The 20,784-nt window shown below is 39.3% G+C and overlaps 1 protein-coding gene across 1 annotated transcript; it reads left to right on the top strand.

The window, feature by feature from the left end:
• Positions 1 to 318: 318 nt before the first annotated feature.
• On the top strand, positions 319 to 18,689 carry ccdc138 (coiled-coil domain containing 138). Its single transcript, XM_075478745.1, has 11 exons — positions 319 to 476; positions 719 to 853; positions 1,338 to 1,457; positions 6,306 to 6,383; positions 6,703 to 6,822; positions 7,367 to 7,513; positions 7,651 to 7,767; positions 9,479 to 9,689; positions 11,652 to 11,825; positions 16,671 to 16,809; positions 17,483 to 18,689. The coding sequence occupies exons 1-11, from the start codon at positions 450 to 452 to the stop codon at positions 17,607 to 17,609; spliced, it is 1,395 nt and encodes a 464-aa protein (XP_075334860.1). The 5' UTR covers positions 319 to 449; the 3' UTR covers positions 17,610 to 18,689.
• The last annotated feature ends 2,095 nt before the right edge of the window (positions 18,690 to 20,784 follow it).

Genomic DNA, 20,784 nt, shown 5'->3' with positions numbered 1-20,784 from the left:
ACTCTACAGAAGTCCCACACTCTCAGGGGCTGTTCACTGAAACAGGTGTGTGTTTGTTTAGGATCTGTGGACCAGTCACATGGGGTCAGGGTTCACTTTCTGGAGGAGACGAGCAGATAACTGACCAACTTAAAGCAAAGTCAAAAGATGAGCAGCTAGCATTATTGAGTGATTCTTTTCTATGAGAAAAGCACTTGTTGTTGTTTTTTTGTCTGAGAACTTTGTTAGATCTTCACTCCTGTAAGTCATCTAAGCAAGTTATCTCTAGTTCTTACTTTGTAGTCGTTGGGCTTTTCTTTACTTCTGTTTTTCCAGATGTGACTTTATCTTCCTGTCTGGGTGGTAGTTCTGGATTTCAGGAAGATTTCAGGAAGAAAAACAGAGGGTTGCAGTGGGCTGGCCAATCCCCTGACTCCTCTCCCTCGGTAATAGTAAAGATTTACAAAGAAATGATGACCGTCTACAAACAGCTAAAGGTGAGAGCGACGTGAAAGTAATGGACGAGATAAGTGGCCAATATTAAGGGTGCATGTAGATTTGTAAAGCTCGCGCCCATTAGAAGATGCATGAAGTGGTTCAAGAAACGGGCAACAGCGTGAATGAAGAAACTACACAAAGGTGCCCGGTGTTTGGATTTGCCTTCTGCTTTTTTTGTGTTTAGTAGTTTTACAGAAAAGAATTTAGTCAGTAAAAAATTTGTTTTTGTGTGTATATGCAGGCAGAGCGACTAAGTCAGCAGCAATGGGAGACGGAGTTGCACGAGCGAGAAAGAAGGCTGACACAACAGGAAGAGGCTTTTAGGAGGCTGGCCGGGCTGGAGACTGTCCACGCTCGCAACCTGGTCACAGAAGAGGTTGGCTACAAACGTCATGAAATCACACTCAATACAAGGGATGTGTTTGTTTCATTTGTTCTCTCTCACACCTAATTGGATGCTCCAGAGGTTTTGTTCCACAGAACCACCTAAAAGTTTTTTTGTTTTTTTTTAAATGGCAGCTTGATACGAACAGACACCATCAAAAATACACCCAGCAGGTGACTGCATGAGCCATCTTTCTGTCACAGACTAGCTTTGATCATTCAAATTTTACCTGTGGTCTCTAAATGAATCAATGCTTATGTTCAGACATTTTCAGTAGAATATATGACTCATAATCTTTACACAATCTAAACTGATGTCATTCCTGATCACAAGGCACCCATCATTCTTTCAGGGTAGTACTGGAGCAGAATGTAAATACAGATTCTGTTCAGTTCAATGTAATACTGATGCACAAGCATTGTTGATGTGACTCCCCTTTTTCATTATACATGAATGTCTATGTGCATGTCACCAGGAACACCAGCAAGAACTGAGCCAGCTGCAGGATCGCATTCGAGAGAAAAGCAAAGAGAACAAGAGGCTCAAATCCAGTTTTGACACCATTAAGGAGCTGAACGACAACATGAGGAAACAGGTTGGAAGACAAACTGCCGGTGTGTTTTACCAAATAGCATAATTGCCTAAGACATTTTTTTTTCTGCCTAACTTTACTCTCCTACCACTGCTGTATCACCCTACCTTATTGCCTATGTCCTCAGCCTATCAGAACACATTTTAGAGTCCAAAATCACTATCACTGCCTTAGTCATCACTTTGACTTGGGCAGTTTTGATGCATTTTTTGCAAAGTAACCCAAAAACATTCAAATATGACTAAGGCAATTATGCTATTACGCTAACAATTTGTAGAATGCCTATAAGTTTGTACAATGGATTCATCATTTTATTTAGGCATGAGTTTTGAAAGTCACTTTCAAAATAAGGAGTATGGAAATGCTGCTGTGAAATAAAGAGTATTTAATACCTTGATCCACAGGAGGGCACTACAACGTAACGCTCCTGTCTTTGCAAGCTGTACACATGCAAAGTTTTCTGACCCTTTACAGTTTTCTGCATTTTGTTCAACTTTCAAACCCATCTTAAATGGAGCCCGTTTTTCCTGTCAGTCTACCACACACAGGATTATACAACAAACCAATTGGGGAAGTTTGTGTGGGCGTTTTCCTATTTTCTGAAAATATGAAAACATAATTCATAAATCACTTAAGCGCACACAATTTGGATGAAATATGAGGCATTACAGCATTTAGGGCCTTGTGAAATTATTCACCTCATTGAGCATTTTTCCAGTTTTGTTACCTTCACAGCTGGAATTAAAATGGGTATGCACCATACAAACCGAATGGAAGTGACGTGCAGTTGATTTGAATAAGATGCAATGCTGCAAAAATACTTCAAAAGTCATGAAATTAACTTAAGTTAAAGTATGGTCATATGACCATAGTATATATATGTGCATCTGCTGTGAAAGGCCCCAGGATATAAGAAGACACTGAGCAGGTAACATTACCAAGCAAGCAGCAAAATGAAGTCCAAGTAGATCTCAAAACAAGTCAAGAACAATGTTCTTGAGAAGTTCAACTTTTGGTCAGATTTCTTTTTTTTTTTTTTAAAAAACACAAAAAAACCATCAGAAACATGGGACCAATTTAAGGACATACACGTCACAGAGGTGGGCTTTTTGGAGAAGTTGCCAGAAAAACATTGCTTAGAGGAAGGGGAAAAGGCCAAACAAGAGAGCTCCCCAAGCATTTGAATAAGGTACTCTGGTTTGATCAGACAAAAACAGAACTTTTTGGTTATTAAGGGCAATGCTGCATTTGGCGCAAACCCAGCAGCTTTTTTTTTACACCGTCTCCATCTGTGATGGTGGTGGCATCGTGCTCTGGGAATGTGGTTAGAATTTTAATTGTGAATAGTGCCAAAGATAGGAAAATTATTGATCAAAATTGTTTTGGTCTCCCAGAGAATTGAGACTGGGACAGAGGTACCCCACTCAGCATCACAATGGCCGCATTCGGACTGTAGGAACCTTTGGCAGTTCTTATAACCTTTTAATCCACGGGGCCGTTTTCTCCCGCATTCGGACGTACAGGAACTCGGGACCATCTCCCTCAGCTCCTATATCCATTTTAGCTCCTTCTCCTCAGCTGGGTCTTTTCTGGGTTCTATAGGAACACATCTGACGGAGGTGTTTGGTGGTCGGTAGCTCCGCCCCTTGTCATGCTGCTGAAATGTTTACTCATACTACACAGACACAACTGGCGCGTGTTTAATAAGTTAAACTTACACGTTGTCTCCTTTGTCTGTGGCGCTCTGCTCTCCTTTCTTCCTTCATGAAATGAAAAAGTATCGCCTGCGCTCGATCCTTCGTCTCCTGACTCTCTCTGTGTGCTCTTCCAGCCTCGATATTAGACGCCCGATGTGATCGTCCATGATTAATATCACCATCATGCAGACCATGAACACAGTGGCCTCCCTGCTCTCCATGTTAGCTTCTTTGTGGTGTTTTTTCTTCTCTCCTTACTTTTACCGGATTTTGTTTTGTTTTGTTGTTGAATGTGGCGCTAAAGTAACACGTCCCGACTCATGTGCGAATGCAGACTGAAACAGTTCCGCTGGGGAAGGACAGTTATCAGAACGAAATTCGAGGAGGACCGTTCTTAAAACTGCTCTGTCTGAAAGCGGCTAATGACCTCAGGCACATTGCTAAGCAGCTCCTAAATAATATAAAGAGAACATATAAATGTCTAGAGATGGCCTACTAAAAGGCCTAAACCTCTGTCTGATTAAGAATATATGGCATCATTTTAAAGCTTCATACATATATATATATATATATATATATATATATATATATATATTTACATGTACAGTCAAGGCAGAAATGATTCATACCCCTGCCAAATTTATTTTTAATTCAACCAGCAAGTTTTTTTTCTTGATTTGAAATGACAGAGGCGTCTCCCGGAAGATAAGACGATTTACAAGAGGCATCATTGTGGAAAATAATATTTCTCAGCTTTTATTTACAAAAAGCGGCATGTCCAAAATTATTCATACCCTTCTCAATAATCAATAGAAAAGCCTTTATTGGCTATTGCATCATGCCAGCTTTTTGCATGTGTCCATAGGTAGTTTTGTCCATTCATCTTTAGCGATGAGCTTTCAGATTGAAGGCTTTACTCTTTTTTTTTTTTTTTTTTTTTTTTTTTTAACGCCAAATGAAGGATGCATCATTGTGACCAAACAATAAAATTTTTGTTTCATCTAACCATAAAACAGGAGACCAGAAGTCTTCTTCTTTGTCCAGATAAGCATTTGCAAAGACCAAGCGGGCTTTTGTGTGCCTTATCTGGAGAAGTTGTCCCCCTTGGTCTGTGTGCGTGAGTGGAACCCAGCAGTGTCCGTTGGAGTGTCTGCCTTGAGACGCTGCCTCCAGCAGATTCCTCCCAGATTCACCAGGACGGCCTTGGTGGTGATCCTTGGATTCTTCTTCGTCTCTCACTATCCTCCTGGCCAGCACAGGTGTCACTTTTGGCTTCCGACCACGTCCTCTTTTTTTAATAATACTTTGCACTGTAGCCACTGGAACTTGAAAACATTTAGATATGGCCGTATAACCCTTTCCTGACTTGTGTGGAGCCGCAATGCGCAGCCACAGGTCCTCAGTTAGCTCCTTTGTCTTAGCCATGACTGTCCACAAACCAGCTGCAGAGAGCTGCTGTTTTTCACCTGTTCAGTTGATTAAAACGGCTGTTACCCATCAATCAGGGTAATTTGGATGCTTCAGAACTGCTTGGACTATTTGGAATGGTATAGAACTTTTGATTTTCCCATAGACTGTGACAGTTTGAAAAGAGTATGAATCATTTTGGACATGCCACTTTTTGTTCAAATGTAAATAAAATCTGAGAAATATGGATTGATTTCAGAAAAAACTTGCTGGTTGAATTAAAATAACTTTAAGTCAAAATTTGCCAGGGGTATGAATAATTTCAGGCTTGACTGTATATATATATATATCTCACTAGAACCCATCCAGCTTGACAGAACCAGCTGGACTTACAGAGACATACTCTTAGAGATCTGTAACTGCTATAAAAAGGTGGTTACACAAAGTATTGACTCTGGAGGGGGATGAATACTTGTACACAATGTTTTTCTTCTCGTTTGTTTCGTGGTTAAAGCTAAAACACCATTCTTAAAAAGTTGGAATATTTTAGAAGATGTAAAGCAAAACATAAAGCACTTATTTGCTACTATCATAACGCAACATTTTTTTGTAGTTGGAACGTTTTGTTCATTTAATGACTTAAAACCACTGCAAAAATTTCAGTTTTATTTCCAAGTTGGAAGTCAACCAGTTATAAGGCACTGTTTGTCAGGCTGAAAATCACCACAATCGGCTATGAAGTTGCCAAAAAGTTTTTGAAGAATTTCTGATCTGGCAATATGAAGGTTAAGCTATTTCGCCAAAATTTCCCAAGAACATGTGTTAAGGAAACCAGGCACTGAACATCACTTCTTCAATACGACCTTATCACCAAACATGGAAATGGCAGTATCATTTTGTGAGCATGGTTTTCTGCATCATAGGCCTGGAGTCTAATTACTGCAGAGGGTAAAATGGATGCGGATAAATTTAAGAACATTGCTGAGTGAAAATGTTTTCCAGAATGGTCGGGATCTCAGTTTGGTGCAAAGATTTACATTTAAAAAAGACAACAAACCAAAGCGTACCGTTGAGGAAACTCTGGAGGGACTTGATGAAAAACTCAGTGGAAGTCCTGTAGTAACCCAGCCAGAGTTCTGGACCGAACCCAATGAAGCATCGCTGATGATCCCCCATCCAACTTGGCTGGGCTTGAATAACTTTTGCCAAGAAGAATGGGAGAAACATTAAAGAATTTTGAATGTGGATGGACAAGCTTGTAGGATCATTGCTGGGAGGATTTAAAGGCTACTGTTGTTGCCAAAGGTGATCTAACCAAGGACAGATTGAGGGGTCTGTAAACCGAAAACAGGATCGTTCAATGTTTAGTTTTGTTTTTCATTAATTTACCGATTAGCTGAACTTGTTTTTGCTTTGATGTGATACAAACTTATGTGGAGTTTGATGAGGAATAAAATGTTCCATGTGAACTGGAACTACGACGATAAATTAGGATGTGTTTTGTTGGTTTATGTGTCTGCTGGGAACTTTTAAGAGTTATACCTTCTGCTAAATCAATCAGTTACAGCTTTAAAAAACAGAACCCAAAGACAGATTTACTGTGCATATATATACACACATATATATATATATATATATATATATATATATATATATGTATGTATACATATGTATGTGTATGGATGGAAACTAATAGATTTTAGTTTTTCATGTAATCTTTGACCTTCCCTGTTTTTTCAATCAACAGCTGAATGAGCTCACTGAACAAAACAAGAAGCTGGAGAGCCAGTCTCAGAGGTTGCAAGCTCGACTTGAGAACCTACAGGTAACATCATATTTGTCAATCCACACTGCAATGTAAATTAGTTCATGTTTTATTATTGCTGCTTTTTTTTAATACTTAGAGTCAGTTTAATAAAGATTTATAATGGTTCTCAAACTTTTATATAAACATGATGATGTGTGGCCGGTTTTTAGCATCAAATTATTATCAAATTATTAGTCTTAAATGATGTCTGAACACACATCACCCAAAGAACAATTTGAGTAATGTATCGCTGGATTAATTTAGCTTATTTGCAATATTTCAAATGTTTGATGCATAAAACTGATGTTCATATTTTCATCAATTGATGTACTTTTAGAGGAAATATGAGCACTGCGCAACGCTAAGAGTCTGTCAGAAGAGGAATGTAAACAGCGCAGACTATATTAAACCTCATATAAAGGAGAAAACTTCTGCCTCTGGAAAACGCAGCGACAAGGTACAAGTCTCTAAATGTTTGTCTGTTAGTTTGAGTTAAATCAACTATGAATTAGGAGGATTTCAAGTTCTGCTCTAATAGCAGATGTATTACTTCAAGTAAAAAAAAAATTTTTTTTGAATAATTGGGAAACAATTTCATCTGTCTTGATTAGACAAACATAAACGCACTGATTTACACATCCAGACTGGAAACGGTATAGCAGTCATTCCCACAAACCACACTCATGCTGCCAACTCGCGTGATAAATCACAGTTTGTGATTTTAAGTTATCACTGTTGTTGTTGAAGATTGATATCCTAAGCTTGCTCTCTCTATCCCTATTCAGGGAACTTTTGATTTATTCTATTCTTACATTGTTTTGAATTTTTAAGTCTTTTTGTGGGGCGGGTTATTTGAATGTGGATGGACTGGACAGCTGGCAGATATGATATACAGCAAAAGGGCCACAGGCCAGGACTCGAACATTTGGCTAAGGCCGGTTGGAGGTGCTCACTTTAGCAATATTGTTGGACATGTTTTCATTGTGTGCTTCTTCTTTCAGGTCAATCCCATCCAACTGAAGCTTTTGGCACTTCTACTGGAATGGCTACTTGATGGAAAGATGTTCTCATCAGTAGCTGAAAATGAAGTGAAAGGTGTAGGCCAGTGTTTGCCCCCAGAAGTTCTACTAAATGAGCGATGCATCAAGGTGATGTGTTCAATGCAGCTTCACTTTGATATTTGGAGTTCAGTGCAACAAAGTTGTTTGTCACAGCCAAAAAATATGCACCAGATAAGTGACAAAGTTTGACTGAGTTTATTGTCATTATGTCTTTGTCCTCTTAGGTGCTACCATTATTAGCTGATCAGCTTCAACACACTCGTCTTTCGGATCCTAACCTCCTTCTAAGCCTTCTCCGGCTCACTTACTGGGCTTTGGGACACTTGGTCAATAGCACACAGGTAAATATCTGTTCATTCTCGCTGATAAATCTGTTTCTGCTAGAGCAAGTGGGTTTTGGATGCAGAAATGTACTGTATAACATGAATGAGCATGTTAGGCATCAGCCTGTTTTCTCAAATGGAACCAAAAACAATGGTTGAGGTGTGTGTTTAGGAAACGTTAGTGTTAGTTGCAAAGCCATTTCCTTTGTTGAAAGAAATGGATGCCAGACGGTGATCATGTAATCTGCATCACAGTCTGAGGCCACTGCACAAAAACCGCAGCACGGTTAAAATGTTCTGTCATTTCAGACTTTTCAGGGAGTAGTCATTAAAGGCGAGTCACATCTTCTGACTGAGCTATAATGCTGAAAAGATTGAATAACCAGCACTTCCACCTTAACCCTTGAATAAGTCCAGTATATGGCAAGAAGATGAAACCTGCGTGATCTGCCTCCTTTAGAAAACTGACTGCCAGAAAAAGCATGCGTCGCAAAGAGAATAATCATTCTTGAAGAAAAGCAATATATATATATGTTTTTGGATTTGTTAACATCCATCTTCTCAGAAAATAGATTATGTGCTATGAGAATCTATCAACCCACAGTTCTGTAATAACACATATCCGCCCTTGCCATTGTTTAGTATGGCAACACGGGAGTTGAGTGTTGTTCTACAAAAAGAAAGCAGATGGATCACTTTTACATTATTATGTGTCAGTTTCCAAACTCTGTGCTTTTCCCACACAACATAGCTGCATATAGAAGTACGCATCCACTTCAAATGGGACATGTCAACTTTTTGTTTGTCAAGTTTGGTTTTCGTGAAGTCCCCTGCTTGTCTCTGTGTTGAGCATAGCCAAGACATTAGAACAGGCTGTTACTGTTTTTTTGATTTTGATAAAGATGTGGATCATCCATTATTCAGCAATGTTACCACAAACCCCCCAAGACCCCTTGAAAACAAACACTGTGTAATCAGCAATTGCTGGATGAAGAGGTGAATGGTGAGACATCTTTATTACTGTTGCCCAGTTCCACATTGTAGGCTTACACTGTAGTCTACACACTAACATAAAAGCCAAATACCAGTCTTTGGTCCTTAACTCTTCTGCTAGTTGTTTAAGCTCCCAATCTCTGCCTTGGATCAGACTCTATAGACCTGCATCCTCCAAGCTTCAGTCCCTTTTTTACAGTCCTGCTGCAGGGAGGCTGGCTGCATCATGTTTGTTTTTTAAGTTATGTCATGCCTTCGTGACACGCTTGATGTCGAACTGGAATCACATGCTGTCTTATTGCTGCAGTATGTGTTCATTTTTTTAGGATGAGAACGGAACAGCGCTTGGGCACAGTTCACAAACTGAGTAAGGAAGATGACTCAAGGTCAAGGGGCCTTTGTAAACAAATTGGGGAAAAGGAAACGAGAGATGAAAAGTGGAATCTAGATTGCCTGAAAACCACCAGCTCTAAATTGCTTTGGAAATACAGGGCTCTTGAATAGTAGCTGTGGTTTACTGCACTGTTTTACATTGCGCTGTCAGTTATTTACTGAAGACTCTTGCTGGCTCCCCGTCGGCTGACCTTGAATTGTATCCAATGGTGTTTGATAATTGAAGGCAAACATTCTCATTGTTTGCAGTTTTCTAACAAAAATAAATCGGTGTTGGCGCCATTCACACTTTTCTGCACTTACTATAGCCTTTAAGTGTATTTTTTCTGTGTACGTTTCACAGCATATGTCACTATCTGCCACACTGAGGCGGATCGGAGAGGCGGTATCAAATACTGCAGCCCAGTCAACAGCGCTGCAGGCCAAGGAATCGAACCTCCCCATGTCCTGCATTGAAGCCACTGGACCCCTCAGGAGTTGGCCCCTTTCCCGAAGCCCTTGTCCTCACACGCGTATCCTTTCCAACCTCATCATCCTTCGGACCATCACACAAGGTATCAGAGATGGCACACATTAATCATCAAGCAGTTGAAAACTACAAGTGAAACTGTATCTTGACTAGAAAGTGCTTCATTGACAAGTGACATTTTCAAAGTCTCAAGAGTTAACTTTACGAGAGAGCGAGTGTTGAGCAAGCTCCTATTACACATGCATATGGCCTTCATGTGTACAGCTAACAATGTAACCCTGCCAAAATCAAAATAAGCTGCTTAAGAGATACAAACTTTTTTTGTTCGTCACTATCGAGCACTACCTAGAACTAAGTAATGTGAACCTTTTAGAGCCCCAGTGACAAAACCTGAAGAATAGTCAAGATGAATAAATCAGAATGCTGTCTCTTGTTTGTCCCAAAAGCGCTGTAAAACTTGAATAATGTCACATTCACCAACAACAAAACTCCATAATGTTTTGAAACAAGGAATTGGATCTCCACATCTTTGCCAGATGGCTAAAAACAATTTGTGATTGTTAAAACTTCACCCAAACATACTTTATTATGGAATAGGCATCCATAGCACAACTGTGACTTACCGTCATCTTCTCACCAGTGTTACGTTGATGCAGTTAGGAAGAGTAGGTTACTTATATACGTATGTAACATTCACCAAAATTGTTACCTCTGCTAAGAAATGTAAAATGACAATTATTTTGTGAATCGCACCTTACTGATCAGCAGGACTGAAAATACAGTGTAATCCAGAGTAAGAAACATGTGACTCGACCCATTTCTGACGCAGAAATACAAAACAGAGTTGACAGAAGCTGAAGCATGCTATATTATATTAATATTTGTGTGCTTTAGTCTTTTATATTTTGGTCTGTTTAGTCTCAGTATGGATTGGAGAGTGTTAATATGTGTAGCCAATCACCACATACACACGATGATGTGGCTTAATGGTCACACAAAGCCATTCTGTCAATCATTTTGCTGGACAGTCCAGACTGAATCCTGTGGTCATCATGAAAAAGGTTAAAGACGGGTTTCTAAACAAAGCTTAACTAAGTACTTGACCATTGTAAACACACCTGTTAAACATCAACGTGCCGGAACTGTAAATGTGAGCACGCTGGTAGAACACCCACTATCATCCCACCACAGTGTTTACACAGACTATGGATGATCAAAATTAAAGTCTGGAAACCTGCCAGGGAGTTTTAGCGGCAGTGAGGCTTTTAAAATTACAGAGCTGCTCACATGAATGTATGTCCTGAGTGTTGCTCTGATGCAAAGATTTCAAAGGACAAGGGGGCTTTAAATAGCATCCAGAAATTGTTTGATGGCCCACTGCGCTATAAATTTCAGTGCAGTCTCTTGATTCAGCCTACGTTTCCTGACATATTTTATGAAATACACCAAAATGATCTTCCATCTGATTGTAATTGCTCTCTTGGTATGTCTATACAGACTGTTTTCTACCAGCGTGCTCTCCAGGGTTCTTTTCTGTTCCTCTCTGGACTGACAGGAAACCAAATGGAGTATAAAGGCGTTTTACTCATAGTAGGTACTGTTCTGAGAAGAAGCTAACCTCAGACCAAAACACAAAACAGCTTTTATCACTTGTCAGATATAAATCCTCTGTGAGGTCACAGATGTTGCTTTGCCTTTGATGATATTGCCCTGCAACAAGGTTTTTAAGACTCCGTCTTAAACCACAAAACAGAAGAAGACCCTCAAAATGAAACTAACCCTGATCAGAATAAGCTCAAACTGCATTGTCTCAGCTCCCCAGTGCATGCCAAGTTTGAAGATGTGTAGAAGGCATTAAACTCTTTTTAAGATGGGGAAAAGAGCACAGAGAGAGATTCCTTGATTTATTTGTGAGTTAGGTCACAACTTAACTCTTATTCTATCATACTGTGACATTTCATTTTAAAGATTAAACTGCTAATGTTGACTTACAGACTTATTTTGAAAGAGACTAAAGACACGATGGCTTTTTCTCCCCTGTGTACAGCTGATGTGCTGGCTCAGGCACTGGACGGTCACCGTATTGAACTTAAATGTGAGGAGAGTCGAGGCCTATACATCCATTATGGAGGAGTGTGTGTGCTGCTTTCGATGCTTAGATCCGGTCGGGCAGGGCTTCACACACCTATAGACATCCTGATGCAACTCACCGAACAGTCTCGTAAGTGAGAACATATTGTAATGAACACATTCTGACATCTGTTTAGCTTTTTCAGTAACAGGTGACAATATTTGAGCCAGTGCCAGGTGCATGGTAAGAGCCTGTCGTGTTTTACTTTGTTCTAATTGTCCTCGCAATATTTGCAAATTGGCAACATTCAGTCTCGCATCGGAGTCTGAATGTTGCTCTCTCTGTGTAAGAGTGCAAACGTCCGGAACATTTGCTCCTGACTTGTCACAGATATTACCCTGCCAGCTACCCAAAAAGAGATCTAAAAAAAATCTGGAAAAAAAACATGAGAACTTTTTTCCGGTGGAGAATTTCCCACTTTGAATTTGAAATCCATATGTGAAAAACAAGTGTAATGATAATCCAGCGCTGCCAGAAGCGTCATCTCTGTCCACTGTGTCTGAGATACAAGGTGCAGCTGTGAAAATAATGGTAAGTACCAAACGATTGCAAAAAAAATCAATGAAGTTGTAAAGTTTGGGTAGCACTGTCATTTGCTATTTACAATATAACTGTGAATAAGAAAAAGAGGGTGAAGAAAATGAATGAATGTTAGTTGGTGTTTCTAAAGGCATCATACAAACTTTTCCCCTCCTTCACGGCTCAAAAAAGGAGCCGTGTTGGCTGGAGCAAAGCAATGAACAACTCAAACGCAGTAAGCCATTACTCACAGTTTGTTTCATGGCAGTTATGCTCTAAACAGGCCAACCACTCCACACAATCTTGCCGGTGGATGTTGCATGGCTGTTCCCCCTCTGCTCTGCTACATGTTGGTGTGTGTAAAAGCATTACCTGGCTTCTGCGTTTTCCCTGGACCTTCGCAGTGTGCGTGCAGGTATTGCCTGGTTGCGACTCGTCTGCTGCCCAAAGGATTCAGACCAGTAACAGCTCAAACTGCAAAGTAAAGGAAGATAGAAAGATGGAGACAGAGGATTAGATACATGCGTCACCACAAACTTCTAGCAGGGGACAAGTGATGACTGGAAATTTTCTGTATTTATTTTTTGAGTCCATACATTGTTTTTTAAATCCTGTGCGTTATACATTTAAAACAAGCATGCTGTGCTGTTAACATATTACTGCGCTGTGGTAGCCAAGTTTTGTCTCTAATCCAGCATTCTTTTGGAGTTATGAACTCTGCAGCGTTGTAGCAGCTGTGTAACACTTTGATGAATCAACTCTAACCAATCGAACAAGTTTTTTTTTCTTTTCCAGTTCAGCCACAACACCTCACTTGTGATTGAGTTAAAACTGTATAATTCATTTTGAAAAGGAAATTGGCTTGTGATTGACACAGCTGCTGTGTTCACTTTTGTAAACTAGATTTATAGACTGTCCCAACCATCACTATTTATTTTGATTAAAACCAGCCCTTCGCTGTCTCACACCACATCATCTCCTCATGAAGTGTGCATGTGAAAAGTAAAGCTTTGAGCTCACATCAATGGCAAGCGCTGGTCAGGCAATTGGATTTGGAAGTCTGTGTAATAAACCCTTGGACCTCTACCTCTTCCTGGCTGTTTTATGGAAAGACTAAAGACTTGATGGAGGTGTACGAGGTTGAGATAACAGCTGCTGTGTGTTTTCATGGAAGTGGGGTTTCGCCAGGGTTATTAACCGTATCATTTTAACTGCTGTTTGCTAATACAAAGCAGAACCATATGCCAGAGGCAACCGGGACATTAGCTGTGCATTTGTGTATTTCGAGGTAACTGGAAGCCTAGCAAAACTTGCTAATTATTGTGTTTTACCTGCAGTAATGAGGGGAGTGGGAAAAGGTTGGGTCAGAGGGTGCAGAGGTTTACACCTGAAGTTTTCCAATAAAACCAAACAGAAGCCTATTTGTACACAAAATACACAGAAATGCATGCGAAGGACGGTTGAGATCAAACTGCCACAGCTTGACTGCTTGTATAAAGTTCAATCGCATGCCAGTTTCACAACACATCTTGTGAATACAACATTCAAACATCGAAAAAGGGCATTCAACAAAATAAACCTCAAACAGAGTCTTAAGTAGCTTCCACTGACTCCTGGTAAACAGCTGGTACATTCATTGTAAAACGGCCTTATGCGGTATATTTAACTCCTATGGTCATTTCATCCTGCCTGTTTGTGCGCGTTTGCATTGTTTCGATGCTTGCAGCAGCAGAGACGTGTTTGTTTGTCAGGTTTTTGTTGCCGTCTTCCCTGTCTTGATGTTTTTAAAATGGCTTGTGAAAAATGGAGACATTTCTTACTCCTCTTGTACTATTTGATGTGTCCCACAACATCTGCTATGGCGACTGTCACTTCCAAGAGGTATGTGTTTGTGTGTTTGTAACTATCTCAATATGCATCCACGGAGCCACAAATGCAGCACACAAAATAAGTTCAGCATCGAGTTCGAGGATGTTCCGATGGCGATCTTCTCCTGATCTGTGGTTAGGGATAGAGCAGACCCTAAATCACCTATTTTCTTTTCTTTTTTCTTTTCTTCCACTCTCTTTTTATCACATGTAGTCTATTTAACTGAATGTACAAAAGGAGTAAAAAGTGTTTAAAAAAAAAAAAAAAAAGTATATTTTTTATATTGTTTTTTATCCTTTAAGAACAACAAAAAAGATTTTGTGCTCGGTAACCCCTTATTATTATGAATATGATGATTTTAGTATGAGATGAGTAGTACGAGATCAGGCCTGTGTTCTGGCCATGTCACTGGATTTGTCTTTCCTGAAAGGTTTTAACATTCAATGAGTTATCATTCTAAATAATGACTTCATGATCACCAAACCTACTAACAGAATGAGAAGCATCCAAAACTAAAAATGTACACCTGTGTATTTTTGTGGATAGACATTCCATTTCGTCTAGGGATGCACCGATCCGATATTTGGATCGGATATCGGTACCGATATCGAAGAAAATTTGAGATCGGTTATCAGTGACAATGGGCCGATCCATATCGGGACAAACAGCCATTTTGTTCAGATGCTTTTGTAATGTGCAAATGGGAATTAAACTTCCATTACAAAAGCATCTGAACAAAATGGTTGTTTTTGCACTGATTGCTATTTATTTTGAAAGTCTACCAACCAAGCTATATTTCTTTTTCTCAATTTCAACTCCTTTATTATTTAATATTTTGTTTTACATTGGATTTTGAATCCCTAATTGCACTGACTGAACCAGTTACACTTGTCATATTTTTATTGTTAAGATTGTTTCACTAGTGCAGAATTATTAAATAAATAAGTAATTCAGTACATATATCTGTTTATTTAAAAAATAAAAATAGGAAAGAAATGTTTAAGTCGAGTCTGATGTTGCCTTGCACAAAGAATGATCCCAATCTTTTCCACACAATGAAACTTACCATTTGTTACCATAAATCCGGGCTGTTTTTCTGTGTCGGTATCGGCCGATACTAAACCTGAGATATCGGAGGTGATAAAAGCGGATCGGTGCATCCCTAATTTCTTCCATCTGATTTCTTCCATCTCAGTCACAAACACGAGTCTGTTTGTTTCTGCCCATTTGTTTTCCATTTCTCTTAATGTGCTTTTTATCTTCTTTTTTTTTTTAAGACGCATGGATTCAGTTTTCTTCTCTGACACTTTCATGTCTTCTTAGGTCGACCTGTATGTTTCCTTTTTACAACTTTTCCGTTTTGTTTGGACTTCCTCCTAATTTCAGACGCCGCTGAGTGGGAGCAACCGGCATCTTTTGCAACACTGAGTTGAATTGCCTCTCTTGTTGGGGCCATATTCCATGTCTGGAGCAACAGCTCATTAATGTCAGCAAGCACTCAATGAACAGTAGTGATTCCAAAATTCTTGCCTCAAGTTGTAATAGCTGTCTTTTCTTAAAAATAATTGGGAGTCCCAGAACTCACCCCGTTGATCCACTTTATCACTCCATTAAAAAAATTAGATTGACTAAAAGAATGGTTCGCTGCAGCCCTAGAATTTCTACTGTCCTGCAACTGCATTAAATCATGATCAGCTTCAGAAGCATACTTTAGCTGGTAGACATAATCTATAGTCAGTAATGGGAGACAATATACTTAAATACAGAAGGTTTTAGGCTAAAATTGTTGGATTTTAAGTGCAAAAGAAAAACTCAAAATTGTACAATGTCATGCCGGTTACAGGAAAAAGACTGAACAAGGTATCCTGCTTAATGTTTCAATTTGTCAAATTTCTATCCTTCGTGTAGTTTATCTGCACATATCCTGTTTTACTTTGTTAATTAATATTTACTGCTTGAAGCTGCCGTACCAGTCAGCAAAGTCCCTCTGTTGTTCATTGTCCATTTCCTCCCTCTCATATGTGCTTTAAGACAGCAAGGAGGTTTTTTTTTGTTTTGTTTTTTGACGGCAGGAATGTGACTTCAGCAGAAACAAATGTTTGTTTACCAGTAACCGACTTTATTTTAGGACTTCATAAGGTCAACTTTTGCTGTTATTGATTTAATAGATGTGCAGCTGCCATCTGTTTGCATTGACAATTTTCTCTCCGTTTTATCTCCCTGTGTGTGCATGTGGTTGAGTTTATGGTTTGATGATGGGATGGTCGAAGCGAAAAGTGACAGTATGGAACCGCTTCTAAATCCAATCATCGCAAAACCACTCCGACCAGCATCTGTGTCCCTGTCTCACTCAGTTTAATCGTTGGTGTTTTTATGGTTTGTTTTGTGTGTCCGTGCAGTTTTCATTCTTATGAAAAAGATTTAAAAAGTATTGCAAAATAAAGCTGATCATTTCCATCTCCTCAGAAGATTTAATCAGGGAAAATATGCTGTTCATTAGCAAAACGGTTTTGATCATCTGATCTGCTGCCTTTGCTCTGCTTGTAGGTTACTTAAATGTCTTCCTAGAGGCATGTAGCTGTGAGGAGTTTTTCAGAACAGCCTCTCAGCTCCTGAAAAATCCTCGTCTGGAGCTGCCATTACTTGAGAAGCTCTCCATCCTACTGCAAAAGCTCTCCACCATCAGGTAAACGTGAATTCTCAATCTCAAGAGTGATATTTTCACATCAGACAGGTATCACCACAACTACTTTAAATATGCCTGTGCAGACTGATCACCACCAGGTCACTCAACCTGGATGTAAACTAAAAAGTTTTAAGTCCAGCGTAGCTTCCAGCTCCAAATAATGTTGGATTGTTTGTTTTTGAAATTGTTTGTGTGTGTGCTTAATTTATTTGAAACTCACCTTTTAATGCATCTCAAAATGGCAGTTTGATATAGAGAATGAAAATGTTGGTCAATCAGGATGTTTCGGTGTAAAAATGTACAATGTCATAAATGAAAGCGTATTTAAATATACCCTAAAATGTTTATTTACTCGAGCAGCTCAGTCGTTTTTTCACAAATCACGTGAACTGAACAGTGAATGATTTAAAGTCCACACCCTAATCACTGTTTGCCCTTCATGACCATAATTGGAAAAAAAAAAAAAAAAAAAAAATGTTTGTGTTCAGATTGTCACAAACTTCTTTTCGGGCCTATTTTTCCACTAGCGTGCACCCAGCCAAAGAGACGTTCAGTTATACAGCTGTGGGACACTTCTTCAGCATTTGAGTGACACTTTATAAAATGCTTTACTGATTTTACTTTACTGACAGACTGATTAAAGGCTGTGTTGTGTTTGTACAATCTTGTCCAGGAAAAACCTTCGTCTGTTTGAGCTCTCGTCCCTCCACCACCAGATAAAAGAGCTGCATCGCAAAACTGACCCCACACGCACGTTCCTCTGCCTCAACCTCGGATCCATCCTTCTCAACCTTCAATAACACGCACAACTGTTTCTCTGCCTCATGGGGAATTATTGGTCTCTGTAAAAGCACTACCATTGTGTATTAATGTGCTCTCTAACTATTTACCAGAACTGCAGTTTTATCCTCCTTTGCCTCAAAAAACATCTGCATGTACATTCTGGGTCATCAAGATTTATTTGTCTTTTTACCTTCTTTTGTCCCCAAAAAGTGCATTTTGCCTCCTCTTTGTATTGCACTTGATTACCCGGGTTTTTGTGTTCCACATAGTTAATCAGATATCTCTCTTTGTTTTGGAAACTTTTCTTTTTTTCTTCTATTTTCAAACAAATGTCACGCTAGCAGATAGAGGGCTTGTGACTATGAAACTTTTTAATGGCATTAAACAAAGATCTGAAGGGCATTAAGTTTGGATGGCATAACCCTGAAATCCGTATGTTTTTAATGAAAAATAAATAAATAAAAAACCACTTATTTGTTCCAGAGAGCGGGTGAGTTGATTGGAGTAATGGTCTGGTAATGGGACACACTGCTAGCCAGACCCGTACAGCAAAAAGCTGTACAGGGTCTAGCCCCGAAGCAAATTCCATTTGCGGCCGCTAGGGGCGTCTAGATTTTTAGGCTAACACACTGCTGGTTGATGGAGGAGGTTGGAGGGACTTGAACAATTATTTGTAGTTGATATTAAAAAATGTTCTTGTTGTTCAGAAACCACTTGGATAACGCTTGGCTGGTATGAATATAATAGGGATGTAAGAACAAGAACACACTTGATTTGTTATTAAAAAGTACAGGATATGATCAGATCTTCAACAAATATGTTCTATTGATGACCGTGTTGCTATGTCCATGATAGACGTACCTTTTTTTGATTCACTTTGTTATTTCTGTAGAGCTAATTAAAAGGAAATAAATGTTTCTGTATCTTAAATGATATTGCTAAAGAAATGTGCATGTCTGATGTATCCGTTCTTGAGGTTGTACTTTGTCCACATGTCTGTTCGCCTTTCGACTGTGCTCTCACACTCCTGACTCCTGCATGCACCTGAAGAATCGGGCTGGATTTAATTGTCTATCACTTTCAAACATGCTTGAGAACAAAGATGTATGCAATTAAAAGGTCGGCCAAACTTGGTTGAACCTGCTCTAAATGTTTGACTTATCCTTGAGCGATGGCAGACTCTTGGAAACTATTTGCATCTGCAAACAAAAATTGCATGGGAAGATAATAAGATTGATTTATAATGTTATATGTTCCTAAAAAGAAAAAAACAAACTTTATTTACTGTAAAGCATTTTAAGAAACATTTGTTCCTTTTTGATCATGCAGCCCATAGGCTGCATTTTATTTGAACCAGTTTAATGATGAGGCATGCTGTTACCCAAATCACTCTAGTTTATGGCCACTTCTGTTTTGAGGCTGGCACCAAAGCATGTGGAAGAACAATGCTAAAAGTTCTATTTATATATACAATGACTGGAAAATATATCAGTTTTTAGTGCTCATGCACTGTTTTGAATAATAAGTATGATTTGATTGCCCACTGTGGGCAGATCTAAATGACCATAGCAGAGGGGAAAATCGTTATCCATCCCACATAATATCTCTACCAGATAAAGTATAAACCTACCGTAAATTTTTGGCCCATTCAAACTTTTTGCTGCTTCACCAACTGTAAAGAACCATAAACAGATGTGAATCGAATTTTAGAAGGAGCTTTGCCCGCAGTTTGTCAAAGCAGATCCTTCTGCGAGTGCAACTGAATGATATATCAAAATTGAATGTCAGGCTTCATGAACGGTCATGAATGTTGGTATATGTTTTATGTGGCAACAAGAGCAGTCATGAGTGTAGAAATCCAAGAGACATGAATTTGCCCTTCTTGAAAAATGGAGATGAGTGGCAAACCATCTACAAAGGCAGTGAACATTATTCATATGTCCCAGAGAGACACGCAACCATTCTTATTAATGAAGTGTCATGTCACTTCAGGGCATATGCAGTGGGGTTGATATCCCTCTGTTGAGACCATTATGTTATCACCATCCCTCTTTTCTTTCATAGAGCCTGTCAGCTTTCTAGTTAAAGGGCAAACTGGGCGGCTGTGGTTCAGGATGTAGAGATGGTTAATCAGACGTTCAGTGGTTCGCTATGTGGTTTCTCCTGTCCACATACTGATGCATGCTTAGGCCAGATGCTGAACCCCACAAAAACAACTGATCACTGCATGGAATGTGCTTTCAGTGCACTATAAATCTGTAGGAATCTGGTTTTCAATGTGAAGCTCTTTCAATGGTCAGAAAGACTAGAAAGCACTGTATTAATTGCAGTCCACATCGAAACAGAAAGTGACAAGTGTGAAGCAACTCATCATCCTCAGCCTCCGGCAATGCATCTGCTCCTTTCTCAGAGCTGCGTTTTGAGAATAATGGGCTGAATGGAAATACATGCAGCATGTTTGATTTGAACCATTTCCTTTTCATACCCTCCCTGTATTGGAAAAAAAACGTTCCATTTTGATGATGTTTAATTACACAGGCTTCGTAATCTGAAATGAGTACTTTTACTTGTCACCTTCAGCAAACTTAAATAATGGATCAAAAAGAGAGAAAATATAGTATGGTCACTGATCATTTTATTGTCGGATCCATATTTACCTAAATCAATTTGTCATGCTTGGAAATCTTCAAGAAATTGTGTTTGTTTAGGTTTACAGCAAATTCTAACTTATAAATAGGAGCCTCTAAGAAGAACAAGGTTAAAGGGGAGATATGAAAATGTTGTTTCTTCTTTTCAGTGCTTGAGCGCATGAATTCGGTTGACTACCAACTCAAAAACCCTAACATAACATAACCCTGTCATTTTGTTCGGTTCTAGGTCTGACAATATGTCATTCAGTGAGCTGTTCAAATCAGTTACCTGGTCATTCGTCACAGTCGAGGTTGAACTGGTCTGTAGCTGCCCATATTGGACACTGATTGATCTGAGCCTCTGTGTCCGGGCCTCAAGTGGATCGCTTGGAGCTTGGCGAGATGGATGTTCCTGGGATTGTGACTGTGGAATTTTCTGTAGAATCCAGGTGCGTGGCAATTTCAAAGATTTTGTTCACACTCAGGAAGTTCTGCTTACACTCATGAAATTCTTTCTCAAGAATTTCAAGAATAAAGCAAATATTGCCTTCTGTTCCTCCAT

Source organism: Odontesthes bonariensis, chromosome 12, assembly GCF_027942865.1.
Source record: "Odontesthes bonariensis isolate fOdoBon6 chromosome 12, fOdoBon6.hap1, whole genome shotgun sequence".
Taxonomy (NCBI): Eukaryota; Metazoa; Chordata; class Actinopteri; order Atheriniformes; family Atherinopsidae; genus Odontesthes; species Odontesthes bonariensis.
The sequence above is the reverse complement of the archived record's forward strand: the minus strand, read 5'-3'. Positions and strand labels throughout refer to the sequence as shown.